At 36.1% G+C, this 16,293-nt stretch overlaps 1 protein-coding gene across 1 annotated transcript; it reads right to left on the bottom strand.

The window, feature by feature from the left end:
- Positions 1 to 10,005: 10,005 nt before the first annotated feature.
- Positions 10,006 to 11,274, bottom strand: LOC149011853 (transcription factor MYB114-like). Its single transcript, XM_089163631.1, has 3 exons — positions 10,995 to 11,274; positions 10,776 to 10,905; positions 10,006 to 10,646 (listed from the first exon to the last, which is right to left on the bottom strand). Exons 1-3 carry the CDS (start codon positions 11,122 to 11,124, stop codon positions 10,313 to 10,315), a joined length of 594 nt encoding a protein of 197 aa, XP_089019757.1. The 5' UTR covers positions 11,125 to 11,274; the 3' UTR covers positions 10,006 to 10,312.
- Between the last annotated feature and the right edge of the window lie 5,019 nt (positions 11,275 to 16,293).

Consider the following 16,293-nt stretch of genomic DNA (forward strand, 5'->3'; position numbering starts at 1 on the left):
CTGAACTTCATAGCAAGGGGATGAACTGTAATCGCCAAACCAAATAGTTTGATGAGGACAATTTGATGGGGAGATAATGATAAACATTTGAAAATGAAAGAGGACTCCAACCATTTTCCATTAATCAAGAATACATATTTCACTTTTGCCTTGCTTTGTTATTTCACTTTGCCTTTTTTTTTTCTTCGCAATTAATAATTATTTATCTCCTTTAAAAGTTACTTCCCAAAGCAATTATACCATCACCCTGAAAATCATTTTTTTACTCTCCCTTCTTTCTGTCCGTCCAAAGTATACAATTATTTATGTCTAGATCAAGAGAGAGAGAGGGTTTTTATTATTTTTTTTTATTGGAGTCGTTGTAGACATTGACAATGCATCTGTCCATTGGCTTTAGGTCAAGGAAGAGCTGGCCCGCTATGTTGCACTAAACGTCCAAAGGTGAATCTAAATTCACGGTTATAAGGGAACGATAGAGACAAATCTCCTTTCCTCTAGCTCTTGCTATTATTTCATTGTTTTAGTTCTAGAAAGGAAAAAGGAGGAACGGAAGAAAAATGAGACAACCCCACTAAAAGTCAGTGATTATATGGTGTGATCTTAATTTTTCTTTTGTCATCTACATGGATTATTCTCATGGGTTAGTAACTTTTTTTTATGTGATTAGGTAGCTTTGATTGGATTTTTAATAAGCATTTAATTTTTTTTTTCTTGGGGGTTTTCAGTACGGAGGACACACAATAAATAGGAGTTCCAACTCTTCCATTCTTAAGAATGGGGTCAAGTAAGGGGAGTGGATCGAGGATCCTTTTTATGTGGAGCCAACATTGAAGGTGACAATAAAGAAGAATGACTTTCGTTTCTTGTTTTCCGGTTTTGATGGAAAAAATTATGAGCGAATGTTTTGTTTAGTAATGGCTAGTGGTCCTAATGGGTGTTAAGTGACCATGAATACATGGTTGAAGGGGCCCAATTCAAAATTTTGGTTTGGGTTTCACGTGAATTGAAGAACTGAGCTTCAAAGCTTTTCTTGATGCCTTTCAATGGTGACACTGCTCAGTTGACTGTCCATAATCCATGGCTTTAAAGTTTCTCCTCTGAAGAATCTACTGTTCAGCATCATTTCTCCTCTTTATTGTCTCTAATCACCTTAAAGATTTGTACTACTCTACCAATGATTCATACGGTGCATGACTTCTTGAGGTTCTTTAATTTCATTGAAGGTAACCTATGGGTTCTTAAGATTGATTGCAGTTCTTACTAGGTTCTGCCTTGTTTTACTTCACTTTCTTGATCTGCAACAAAATAGAACTTGCAGCTCTTCAAGCACGAGCATAAGAATTCAGAAAAGGAATAATGCAATTTTTGGTTTTTCTAACACAAACAATAACTGCAGCAATCGACAAAAATTTAGTAATAAAAGAATTAGAATCACCATCACCCACGAATAGGGTTATGAAATCAAAACAACCCAGCATCTAGGGTTATGATTTCTATGAACCACTCCTTAAATTTACAACTTGGAGTAAGAAATTCACAATAAAAGGTAAAACTGCTGAGGCCCATGTGGTAAGTGGGAAGGGCTAGTGGTGTTTATGTATAAATTTAACTGTTGGAGCTTAGCTAGAATTTCTTTAGTAACCCTATAAGCAACTCTAATAAGCACAGAAAAACATAAGCTTCCATGCATAATTTTTTATTATTTATCTAGATCTAGTACTATTGCCTAGAACTAGTAGTATTCTATTATGCATGCGTATATATAAATATTGATATAAATAATATACATAGAATTATAAAATCCAATAAGATTGGAAGAGACAAGCAAGGGCCCAGTGATGGAAATTCCCAGATAGATCAACCTTCATAATGGTTTCCTCTTTTACGGATAGAAAGGAGAACAAGCCAAACCCTAAACAGTAACCTCACATGATACACCATGCATGCATGAATCCATCTCTTGTAAGAACGACACTACTTTTGTTATCTTCCAAGAATGAATTATTTTCTAATTCTCTCTCGCTCTCTCTCTCTCGCTCTCTCTCCTTGTGTATGTGCAGGTCTCTACCTACTCCGATCATCTCAAATGGTTTTTGAAAAATCTGTCAATGGCGATTGTTTTTACTGTAGAACAGCAGTTGATACTTTGATGCACATGACATAATAGATAAAAGCTGCAAGCAAACCTAAAAGCTTGTAAAGTTTGAACCGGGAAAAGAGGAAATCTATAAAGGAAGGAGTTCGTTTTCTTCTATTTTAAAAAATTAGAATGGAGAGACACGTGATTTTCACGGTATCATCTGTTTAATTATACCTGCTACGCGAATAGTCTCTTTTATTCTGGTGTCTCAATTCTCCTTTTTCCTGGGTAAAAAGTTACACCAGCTTTCATTTATTCTCTTTGTGTACTACATAAGAGAATTAGGAAAAGATTTTGTCATCTGTCACGAGCTGGAACAGTAGGAGAACCGACTCATGAGGTGAGATTTTCTCAAATTATTTTTAAAAAGCTGAGTAGAATGTAAGATTAATTATAATTTTCTAAATATTTATTTATTATTAGTTTTTTCTGGACTGAATGGAAGATTAAGTGGGAAAAGAATGGAAAACTAAGTAAGAATTTTTATTAAATTTAAATGAAAAGTACATATACATCTTCTTGGATTCGTAGATTATTATGTTTACATCCCTTGAACTATTTCTTTTACATTTGTATCTTCTATGTTTCACATAATATTAACTGTATTCTAGACTAGGAACATCTGACTTGAGCTTTACCCTGTTAAGGGTAATAATGGTTTTTCACATTCAGAGAATAAGATTGAACCTTCTCATGCAACCCTAGCTGCCATCACTCCCCCATGCATGAAGGACTCTATTAGAAGCTCACCTAAAGTCTTGGCCAAATTAACTTCTTCAAGATTCCATTATCTTTCCAAGAATCAAACTCCATCGCAAACACCTCAAGGTCTTCAGAAAGTTATATCATCTCAACAACTGATTAGACCCAAAATTGTACTCAAACACATAGGAAACCTAATCTATGTAAAACCCTAATATCAACCCTGTGTTAGTCAAACTCTACAACAAGAGTCCTAGACTAATGATGAATAAGGACTCTAGTATCTGTATATATGAAAGTTGTAATATAGTCAATGTCAAGCAAGCTCATTAACATTCTCAGGGGCATATGTTGCTGAGATCAACCGAACCACGTAAATTGAGTCTCTCTGAAACTTTTCTCACTCTAAACCCTAATTTATGGCTTCCGACATGGTATTAAAGCTCCAGGTTCCCACCAATTCGTTTCTCTCTCTCAATGGCTTCCTCTCAATGAAGCTGAATGAGACAAATTACTTGTTATAGTTATCTTAGATTGTATCCCTTTTGAAGACCTATGAATTACATGAGATTGCTGATGGCTCTTATCCTTGCCCACTTGCTGTCAACCCCGATAAAAATGATGCTACAATTTTCAAACCAAATTTTGACTATCAAAAGTGGAATCATTAGGATCAACTTATTAATGTATTGGATCATTGTTTCCCTTACTGAACCAGTTCATGTGCAAGTTGTTGGATGCACCACCACTAGAAAAGTCTGGTCAAAGCTTGAGTGAATCTACTCAACTTGCTCTTCCACTCGCAGATGTGACTTCACCTTTAGATCCAAAATATTAAAAAAAGGTAAAGTAGCATTCATGATTATCTTCTTTGCGTAAAAAATATCTCTGATGAATTGGCCGTTGTGGGAAGGCCTATGAATCATGAAGAATTATGTCTCCATGTTTAAAACATCTTGGGAGTTGAATACTCTACTTTTTTGATTGCCATTACCACCCGCAACTCTCCAATCTCATATGATGAATTACGAGGTATCTTATTGACTAAGAAATTCAGTTGAGAGATGAACAAACAATTGTTGAGTTTTCTCCTCCTATAGCAAACATGACCAGTAGCCAAACCACCGACATTCGGCCTCCAAGACAACCCTACAGAGGCATTTATCCCAAAGGGGTAGGTCTAGTCATGGTCGTTTTTCTCTTAGTTGTGACTTTCATACACATCAGCCACCTTCTTAGATTAGCAACTAAATTGTCTATCAGATATGTGATCGCCCTGGATAGAGAGCAAAGGATTATTACTAGCGTTCCAAACATACAATTCAAGGTACCATCAATGCACCTCCCTCCATGAATATTTTTGAAATTTCTAGTGCTTCTATTCTAGATGAAAATTGGTACCTTGACTTTGGCGCTACACATCACATCATCAATGCTTTGGAAAATCTCCATATTGCTCAACCCTACAATGGTTCAACAGAGTTCAAGTTGGTAATGGTGCTAGTCTTCCTATTAGTAACACTGATAACATAAATGTATCCACTTCTTCAATTTATTTGAATTTTGTTCTTCATATGCCCTCTATTTGCAAGAACTTATTATCAGTCTTACAATTCACAAAGAATAATGATGTTATGTTTGAATTTCATTCTAATATTTGTTATTTGAATGATCCTACAACGGGGAGATGTCTTCTTCTAGAGCAGAGTTAGGAATGGATTGTACCGAGAATTTGGTTGGACTCGAATCATTCTCAAAAAGCGTTAGTTGGAGAAAGACTTCATTTTGGAATTGGCATTCACATTTGGGGTGTCATGCCTCCAAAGTTGTTAGAAATTTAATTTCAAATTTTGATTTACTAGTTAGTTTAGAAGACTTTGTTTATGTTTGTGATGCTTGTTAGAAAGAGAAAAATCACAAACTTCCTTTTCGCCCATCCAAATTCACTTCTAAGGGACCTTTGGACTTAATTTGTTTGGATGTTTGGGGCCCCTTTCCTGTGAAGTCAATTGAGGGCTTTTGTTATTATGTGATTTTTGTAGATGGTTTAAGCAAATTTATTTGGTTTTATACTATGATTGTTAAATCTAAGGTTTTTGGTATTTTTAAAATATTCAAGTTGCTTGTCGAGGATATCTTTCCTAGATGAATAAGCATTTCTATAGTGATTGGGGAGGGGAATATAGAATTGTCTCCACTTTTCTTCAATAAGGTATTGAACACAAACTTCTTATCCTCGAACCGATGAACAAAATGGTGTTTTTGACTGCCGTCGTCGGCACATTGTAGAAACTAGATTGACCTTATTAGCTCATGCTTCTTGCCTTAGAAAATTTTGGATGCATGCCTTTGAAACTGCAATTTTTTTGATAAATCATTTGCCTACACCAGTCCTGAAAATGTTTCACCTTATTTCAAATTATTTAAAGTTCAACCTGATTATAACTCTTTGAGGATTTTTAGTTGCGCATCTTATCCATGTTTGAGAGTATATTATAAGCATAAGTTGGAATTTTGGTCTGCATTACATGTCTTCTTGGGATATAATTTTTGCCATAGTGGATACAAGTGTCTCAATCCTATTATTACTAGAAACATTCTTAATTCTAGCCATGTTGTGTTTGACGAAAGGCAATTCCCTTTCTTTACTAGTGTAGTAACTCCCTCCCCTACCCCATGACTTTCATCAATTTTAGGATCTCCAACTTTATTAGGAAATCATATTCCCACTATGCCACTTCTCTCTATTTTAGGAACCCCACTTGGAACGAATTCTCTTGGGGAATCCTACATCCCCACTCCTCCCATTGGATCCCACACCTCCTCCTCAAGGGCAACATCTCTAAGTCCACACGTCTCTAGGGTTTCCCCTATCCCCTTAGCTGAATCCTCTCCCTCCCCCCTCCCTTAGTCGAATCTCTCTCTCATGTGCTCTTAGTTGTTTAGCTAACCTATGAACCCCAAGAAAGCAACCACTTTCCAACCTACACAAAACACTCATCCCATGATCACCAAATCAAAGGCAAACCCTAGGGCTCTTCTCACCTCTACTTCCCAAGTTGATCACACCCAGATGGAGCCTACCTCTTTTACTATTGCCAACAAATACCCTCATTGGTGGAAGGCTATGGATGAAGAAGTCACTGCATTTTTGAAGAATAATACTTGGTCTCTTATTCTTTCTCCTTCCTCTTATAAAGTTGCTGGCAGAAAATGGGTTTTTTGGGCCAAACGTAAGGCAGATAGCTCCAAAACCGACACATCTTTATTTATTTTTCATGAATTTGTTGGCACTATGTTTATTATGGTATATATTGATGATATTATACTGAATGGTAGTTCTGAGACTTTATTGGCCTAGCTCCTTAATGACCATGGATTTGTGTTTGCCCTAAACGATTTGGGCTCTCTACATTATTTTTTAGGCATGTCTATCACTACATATCATGATGATGGCCTTCATCTTTCTTAACATTAGTATATTTAGGATTCTTTTAAAAAGGCAAATATGTTTGATTGCAAGCCTATCTCTACTCTAGTCTCTACCATTGACAAACTCACTAAGCTTACAAAGGAATTAATAGAAAATCCTACTCTTTATCAAAGCATTGTTGGTGCCCTTCAGTATGCAATTATGACTTGGCCTAACATTCAATTTGCAGCTAATAAATTTTGTCAAATTATGCACTCTCCCATTATTGATCATTGGTCTGCAATGAAGCACATTTTATGATATTTAAAAGGAACTTCTTTTCATGAAATTTTTATTCATTGGCAATCTCAAAATTACTTATTGACATTTTCCGATGCTGAATCGGATGATTGCCCTAATGATCGAAAGTCTACCAGTGGCTATGCTATCTTTTGGGTTGTAATCTTATCTCTTGGAGTTCAAAGATGTAACAAACTATGGCTTGCTCAAGTATTGAAGCCAAATATCAAGCCCTAGCAAATGTAGTTACGGAACTTACTTAGTTGCAATCTTTATTGAAAGAGTTTATGGTTTATTTGTTTTCTGCCACTATCCTTTGGTGTGACAATGTGGGGGCCACATATCTCACTGCCAATCCTATTTTCCATGCACATACTAAATACGTGGAGATTGACTTTCACTTTATTCTTGATAAGGTTGCCAAGGGTGATCTCAAGGTTCGGTATCTATCCACAAAGGATCAACTTGCAGATATCCTTATGAAGCCTTTATCACATCAACCGCTCACCACTTTATTGTCCAACCTCAAGGTTTCATCTCCACCCATGAGTTTGAGGGGGCATGTTCAAGATAGTAATGGTTTTTGCATTCAAAGGATAAAATTAAACCTTCTCATGCAACCCTAGCCGAACCTCCCCCAGCTGAGGGACTCATTGGAAGCCACCTAACCTAGTTATATCAGCTTCCAATCTTCCAAGTCAAACTCCATCTCAAACCCGGGGGCTCTCAACTGGCCAGCTAGGTTGCACCCAAACACATATGAGACCCAATCTATATAAACCCTAATATCAACCATGTGTAAATCAAACCTTGAAGCTCATTGAAATTCTCATGGACGTAGGTTGTTGAGATTAACCGAACCACGTAAACTGAGACACACACACCCTCTCTCAAACATTTGTCTCTCTAAACCCTAATTCATGACTTCCAACATACCCAAACAAGAATAGTAAGTTAATTTCCTTATATGGTTGGTGAACCTCCTCAATGGCTACCCGGTGGGAAACTTTGCCCTATTTTGTCCATCAAACCCAACATGCATTTATGTATGTGAAGCATCTAAATGGAATGCACCATCTCAGATCCACAAACTGCTAAAATCAATTTGAGAACCTTATTTGCATTCACATACTTTCATGTAAGTGAAGACAATTTAGAATGATACAAGGTTTCTTAGTCCATTGTCTAAACTTGGCACTTTTATCTCAAAAGGCATGCGAGCTTCTTACTCCTTTACACTCTCTGCAGGGTCGAGTGATGAAAGAAAAGTATTGCCCTTTCTTGAAGTTTCAGTTCCACATTCAGCTTCAGGATTCTTATGAAAAGGAATTCATCAAAAACTCCCTACCATTGATCTCTTATCTGAAATAGTTTGCTGTTGGAGATTCATCAAAAATCTTCCAACCCCAATCAATAAATTAGTCTTATACCTAAAAAAAAGAAAAGTAAAAAAGTGATTCAGAGTCCTTTCTTTGTAATCTTAAGACTAATTGGTTAGGAGCCTAGTTGGGTGCAACTGATCCCCTGCCCTCTTAAGTTTTTCTTTCTTTCTTTCTTTCTTCCCTTTCAAAGGATGGGAAGTGGGGTGCACGAAGAGTCCAGAGTCCCCTACAGACTTGGGGCTTGGGGGGACCGATCAGGCTCAGCCATCCCTAAGGCATATATCAAGCATGCAATTGAGCGTGGACAAGCATGCAATTGAGTTCTATTGTCATGTATGTATGCCATGTTTAGAAGGGAAAATTACATTTATATGCTTTATGTTCGTAAATAATTATGTTTATACTCCCCTATAGTTTATTATATTACGTTTATAGACTACTTTGTGTTTTTGAATAATATAACAACCATACCTTAATTATTAAAATAATAAAGTTAAGTGAAGAGCGAGTATGTATTATATTTTCAGAATTCTTAATATTAACTTTCTTTATTTCAAACCCTTAAAAAAAAGAAACATAATTTTGTAGTTATTTATAGAGTTTTTTACGTGTGCGTTTCTTTAGGGGACCACGAACTAATGTTTGGTCCCCTTAATGCAATATATTACGTGTGGGTCCTAACTAGACTAACATCGTTAATCGCCGTTAAGTATATTCAAACATGAAGGGACCAAAATACTCTTCATGGTATTTAATTCATGGTATTTAATACATTGTGTTAATATATACATAATTTTTTTTTGAATATATTTATTTTTTTAACCATATAATTAATGCTTAGTTATCAATTATCTCTTTTTAAAACAATATACTAATATTTTAAAAAATAATATAATAATACAATGTATTAATATACTTAATAGCGGCTAACAGTTTTAATCTACTTGGGACCCACACGTAATATGTTGCATTAAGGGGACCCAACATTAATCTATGGTCCACTAAAGGGATCCACACATTAAAACACTCTTATTTATATTAAATTTATGATAATCGTGTATTTCCCCCCCCCCCCCCAAAAAAAACTTTTTTTAATTAGTTTTCCTAAAAAACCTCTTTAGAAAATTCCACTCACCTTAAAAATTGACTGACTTTTATGTATATTTTTTTTAGAACTTATATTAAGACTTAGGGTAAATACGTTATTTTGACATTTAAAACTACCATATTAGGCACAAGGGATATTTGTAATAGGATAAAATTTAGGAAATATAAAAGTAATTATTTGTAAACACAAGGGCTTTAATTATAATTTGCTCTGCAAAAGATGAAAATATTCTCTGGATCAGAGCGTCTTCTCTGTTCATTCTTTAAGACAGCCGAACAGGGTTGTGTTCAGTTTTCCCTATCCTAAGATGAGGTGAACTCAGCCTATGCCGTGCATGAGGAATCCTCTACACTGGGACCTCAGGTTTTGAAAACTTAACCCTATTCTACACCGGAAGCTATAAAACATTCGGTTGAAAAAGAGAATGGCTTAGGTTTCCATATAAGAACTCTACATTTGTAAACTCTTATTGATGTGATGTAAATAAGGTTTAAAGTAGTGATATCGCGAACCTTAACACTTACATGATTTTAAGAGGAAATTTATTTGGGTTTAGTGCAATTAATGCACTGAACCATTAAGTGATACAACATGGGTCCTTAGATTGAGATCTCGATCAACATTTCAATCTCGACCGTTGATTGTCCGAGATTTCAATCCAATGGCCGACAATTTTTCTTAATGGTTCAGTGTATTTATTGTTAAACCCAAGTAAAATCATTTTAAGGGAATGTATCGTTTCATATGGAGTATTATATCATACCGGATATATTTTGGTATAATCTAATATATGTCCTTTATGGGTTATCATATGTAGCACATTATATCATTGATACTTTAAACCTTGGATGTAAGGAGCATAACCATAGTTAGACATTGGAGGGAGCAGAATCAACTTGTAAATTTCTTGGTCTCTCTTCCAGATTCAAATGACGAGAGCATTTGGTGTCCCAATAGCTTTCCTGGCCTAATGAGTTGAGAGGGGTTATTAATTTAGACTGCCGTTGTATTAGTGTGAAAAACTTACAGTAATTCTTCTAAATGACCTGGTCAGAGTGCCTTGTCACCTTTGCTAATGCTTTGGAGTTTGGGCTAGCTAGTTCATCAATTCTCAGAGTCCTATGAAAACTTTAGATTATATTAAAGAGACATAGAACTGCAAGAACACATCATCACATACAAGAAAAGACATGCAGCACAATTACAAGCCTTAATTTCCATTATTTGTTTTGATGAAGTAGCCAGAAAAGACTGAAACTTAGAGTTCTTCATGAAAATCCAAGAAAACTTTCATCAGATTCAAGGAATTTGGTTGCCCACTGCATACTGCAACAATCCTCACAGGAGAAATCAAACAATTCATCCACATTAAAACTAATGTCTGACACCCCATCACCTACAATAGAAGTGCCCTCTATGCTTCCATCTTCATCATGTTCCTTCTCCAAAACCTTTGCTTTCTGGGTCTCAGCTGGTCTTTCTACTTCTGATATTGTTTTGGGCTTCTGCTTCTGTCCTAGTTTTCTGCTCAGATGACAATTCCAGTAGTTCTTAATTTCGTTATCGGTTCGACCTGGTAACCTCCCAGCAATCAAAGACCACCTAAATGCATGAGAGTATCATCATATATCAGAAACCAAATCAAACAGAAAAAAAAAAAAAATTAAAGGTCTATAATAAGAAATAATTGGTCAGTAATTAAAGAGTAAAGACCCTATAAAATTAACAAACCTGTTTCCTAAGAGTTTATGAAGCCTAAGAATCAAATCTTCTTCTTGATCTGAGATATTGCCTCTCTTGATGTTGGGTCTTAGATAATTCATCCATCTCAACCTGCAACTCTTGCCACACCTATTGAGACCTGCCGGACATTAAGTTCAACCAATTCAGCATAAGCAAGTAAGACTACCCTTGAAGAATGGGTTAACAGAATAGTGAACTCTTTCCCACCTGCTTTAACAGCAAGAGCTTGCCACTTCTTTGGACCATGAATTTCAACAACTTGAGCCAGTCTCTCATCTTCTTCTGCTGACCATGGTCCTCTCTTGGATCCATTCATTGCACTTCTGTTCCTTCCCATATCCCTTCCTGTATCTCTGAGAGAAAGAGAGAGAGAGAGATTCGGTTTGTTGATTAAAGAAGAAGAAGAAGACCACCTCAGAGACAGATCACGAGAATTTGAAGTCCTTTATAAAAGCTTTGAGGAATGATGATTATGCAATGACAGAAACTAAAGTCAAGGCAATAGCCCAAAAGGTAACACCAACTCATCTTTTTGCTTTATTAATAGTTTTATATCTTGAACTGCAAAGGCTGCAGAGGTTCGTAAACTATTTAAAGCTGCAAAACGTCCGAATCACCTGCACGTACATTGCTCTCCACGTACGATGACAACTGCCACTACCCTACACCCTTAATGGGTACTTGCTTCCCACCACCATTCACTCGCCCTAATTCACTGAAGAGGTTACTGATGCCATCAGCAAGTTTGTTTCAGTACTTCCTCATTATGTTAATACGTAGGTGCGTACAAAATATGGGATACTGTGTAGAGGTGTAAAAGCAAGGCGCAGGATGGTCCAACGAGGCCATCTCCACAGCTCCAAGCTAAAATTTCGATCAAGATTGAATCTAGATCGTTCATTTCGATTGAAATCTTTTGAAAGCAGAATGGTTGAGATTTGATCTTGACCAAAATTTCGGCATCAGATGGTTAAGATGGCTTTGCTGGACCGTCCTGCACATGAACAAAAGCTTTTTCAGTAAAAACAAGCAAAGGGATAAGGTACAGCAATTAATTAATAATCACGTTTTATTTTATTTTATTGGTAAAGAGCATATAATTAAACACATCAACATGATATGGAATTGTCTAGTTACAGAGAATATTGCATCCAAACACTACTTTGTTTTAATAAATGGTGTGACGACAAGAAAGGAACAGTCTTCCAAGATAATTAAGAAGAGAATTGAAATATGAATCAAACATACATTACTTCCAAACAAGAAGGAAAAAGAAAATTAAGGAAAATTGTTTGCAATGGGGAGTGGACCTCATCCAAATTTAAAGGGAACGAAATGGTTGCTCCACCTTTCTTGAAAGGTAAGAACCACATTCTCATGATTTCCGTATGAGTATTTAACTTGGCCTTCTATGGAGGGTACACTTTTCCACACTGAATACAGTTATAAAAATAAATAAATGAAGACTAACGAATGGTAGGATCTCTCCCCCACTAAATCTAAAGTCTGGCTTAGGGTCTTGTAGAAAAAACATCTTTAGTGTTAGAAGCCATGAGTTTACGTGGTCGGTGTATAGCAACCTACGCCCATGAGAATGTTGATGAGATTCTCAGAGTTTTACTACATATATACAGGAGTTCTTGTTCACCAATAGTCTAGGATTCTTGTTCTAGAGTTTGATTTACGCAGGATTGATATTAGGGTTTACATAGACAGGGTTCCTATGTGTTTGAGTGCAATTCTGAGTATGATCTAGTTGTTGAGATGATGTAACCTTCTAAAGACCTTGAGGTGTTTGAGATGGAGTTAGATTCTTGGAGAGATAATGGAAGCCTGAAGAGGTTAATTTGGCTAGAGGTTAATTTGGCCAGGGCTTTAGGTGAGCTTCCAATAGATTCCATCACGCACGGGGGAGTGATGGCCGCTAGGGTTGCATGAGAAAGTTCAATCTTATCCGTTGAATGCAAAAAACCATTATTATCCTTATCATGCCCCCTGTAAACTCAAGGATGGAGAAGAGATCATGATTGAGGTTAGATAAAAGAATATTGAACCATTGATGCAATAGAGGCTTTGTGACTATATCCCCAAGTTGATCATTTTTGGATAGATACTGAACTTGAGGATCCTCCTTGGCAACCTTACCTCGAAAAAATGAAAGTCAATATCCACGTGTTTAGTACATGCATAGAAGACAACATTGGTAATGAGATATGTGGCCCTCATATTATCACAACATAGTATAGGAGTAGAAGACAAATAAATCATCAACTCTTTTAACAAAGATTGCAACAAGTATGTTAGGTAGCTGCATTTGCTAGGCTCTATGTTCAGCCTCAGTACTAAAGCGAGCCACAGTTTGTGGCTTCTTAGAACTCCACAAGAGATAAGTTTATCGCCCAAATATAGTGTAGCCATCAGTAGATTTGTGATCTTCAGGACAACCAACCCAATCAGCATAAAAAAAATGCCGATAAAGAATTTAGAGATCGCAGAAGAATAAAAATACCATGAGAAGAAGTTCCTTTTAAATAACATAAGATGTGCTTCACAGTAGACCAATGATCAATAGTGGGAGACTGCATGAATTGAAAAACTTTATTGATTGCAAATTGAAGGTTAGGCCGAGTCATAGTTGCATATTGAAGGGCACCAACAATGCTTCGATAGAGAGTAGGATTGCCGTTAATTCCCCAGTAAACTTATAGGGTTTGTCAGTGGCGGAGACCGGAATAGAGACAAGCTTGCAATTAGACATATTTGCACCGATTAAGAAAATCATGAATATACTGATGTTGAGAGAGAAGAAGACCATCGTGAGAAGTAGTGATAAACATGCCTAAAAAATAATAGAGAGAGCCCAAGTCCTTTAGGGCAAAAACAAAGTCAAGATCATTGAGAAACTGGGCCAATAAAGCACCACAACTACTAGTCATAATAATATCATCAACATATACCAGAATAACTATAATGCCAGTAGATCACGAAAAATAAATAACTATGTATCAGTTTTAGAGCCAATAAACACATATTCAACAAGATAGGAGCTAAGCCAATTGAACTAAGCATGGAGAACCTACTTTACAACATAAAGAGGCCGGAGAAGCTTGTAAACATGGTTAACATTTTTAATCTTATCACTCAGTATGGATCTCAACAACATATATGTAATGCAAGAGTGAGACCCATCTCTCCTAGATTCCATTTGTGCAGCTCAGCCATGCAAGAATGGTTCTTCAATATTTAAATCATCTGCAGCGCCTAAAGTAGTGATCATTCATTAGCTGCTACAAAAAAATCTCACGTGTCCACCAAAAATTTCTAATTGTTGGACTATTCACAGTTGAATTTGATTGATGAACCAAACTGACTAAGCCGATTCAAAAACTTCATAATCCAGGGAAGGTGGAAAAAAAAATGTAAGGTACACTTTTCAACATAGAATATAAGTATTGAACTTGGCCTCATATAGGGGTACACTTTCTCACACAGAATGCAGTTAAGAAAAAAAATGGAGGAAGACCAATGAATGGTAGGACCTTTTCCCACTAAATCTAGAAGCTAGTTAGGACCTCAGCAGCATATATTAAATGCAAGAGTGAGATCCACCTCTCGTGGATTTCATTCTGTGGCTCAACTATACAAGAATGGTTCTTATACCAGAACTCAAGGTGCATTCCTAAATAAGCAACCATGGTCCCCATAGAGAAGGTTGACTTAAAATAATAGATAAAATTCGATGAAAGAGGATCCTTAAGATACAAACTCTCTCAAGTTCTCGTGTGAGAAGCAATCCTATTCAAACCCGTAATTTATGGATACTGTTAATTATGCTATGACCAGAATTCTTGTATCTGACTTCAAAGATAAGTTTGCACTAACATATTTTGGTGCAGGATCCGAATGACCCTTTATAAGATTTGTAATGGAAGTAGAGGGCTTACACGACAACGGTACGGTATGTTCCCACCCGATGGATCAACCCGTTAACCCAATTAAAATCCATAAATATGCACCAATGTTCTCCTATTAGATCATTGAGAAATTCGAGATTTTTCATCCTAAGTTTGTGAGACTTTTGTAATGTTGTCCTGGCGATTTGGTTTGAGATCTTCATCGTAATTTTCTTCCTTATGGTGAAACTGTTTCTTCTTTGTCCGTAAACATAGCACACCGCATTGTTGTGTGAACCACATTAAATGTTTGTTCCTTTTAATTTGTTTCTAATTCTATTTGTGAGTTCTTGGTGCTTGTTTTAACCAACACATTACTGATTCAAAAAGATTAAACTCAAGTTTGAACATGATTGCCAAGAATCCTAGAAGAATCCAAAAGTGGAACCCACCTCTCTTGATTCTATGCTCAATCTAAAGGAGAATGGTACTTTGAGGCTTCAAAATATCTTGATTGGGTTCATTTATTTATTTAATCCATATCCCTCACAGATATATCATGGGGACTGATTTGTGTGTTCGTTGTCCCTCATTCTCCCTACTATAGATATAAAGTCTCTCTAGTTCTAGTATGAGAAGCAATCCTATTCAAACATGTAACTTATGGATAATGTTTAATTATGTTGTGACCCAAATTCTTGTACTTGACTTCAAAGAAAGATATGCACCAACATATTTTGGTAAGAGACCCAAATGACCCATTTATAAGATCTGTAATGGAAGTAGAGGGCATAAGCTGACAATGCTATGGTATTGACCCAACCCAATGGATCAATCTTTTAACCCGATTAAAATACATAAATACGTACCCATGTTCTCCTATTAGGTCATTGTGAAATTTGAGATTTTCATCCTAAGATTGTGAGACTTGTGTAATGTTGTTCTAGCAATTTGGGTTGAGATCTCTATTGTAATCTTCTTCCTTAGTGAAAGTTTTTCTTCTTTGTCTGTTAACATAGAAAACACCGCATAATTTTGTGAACCACTTTAAATGTGTTTGTTCTTTTTGATTTGTTTTTATTTTTGTTCATGAGTTCTTGGTGTTTGTTTTACCTGATACATCACCAGTTCAAATTCAGATTTAAAACTCAAGTTTGAACATGATTGCCAAGAAACCTAGAATCCAAGAGTGGAACCCACCTCCTTGATTCTATATTCAATCCATAGGAAAATGAGTACTTTGAGGCTTCAAAATATGTTCTTACTAAAGCAAAATCAGCAGAGACTGTACAGAAGAGGGAAGTGGAGAATGTAGAATGTATAAAAGAAAAGCCAAGACATAAGAAGAAACAAAATAATTTAATTGTCTTCATTGATTGGATTCATTTATTTGTTTGATCCATATTCCTCGCAGGATATATCAGTCAATATAGACAGGCCATGTAACTGCTATCTTAATATATCATTTGATGTTTTCTGGTCGTTGTCTGTTGTCTCTCGTTCTGCATTTCTCTCAGTAGAAAATTAATGATAAATAAATAAAAGCACGTGGTTCTTTTGCAGCTAATAGACAAGCAGTGAGAAAGAAATGAGGCCTTGGAAGGCTAAACAAA

This window comes from Hakea prostrata, chromosome 7 (assembly GCF_041222555.1).
Source record: "Hakea prostrata isolate BN-2017 chromosome 7, UWA_Hpros_2, whole genome shotgun sequence".
In the NCBI taxonomy this organism is placed as follows: Eukaryota; Viridiplantae; Streptophyta; class Magnoliopsida; order Proteales; family Proteaceae; genus Hakea; species Hakea prostrata.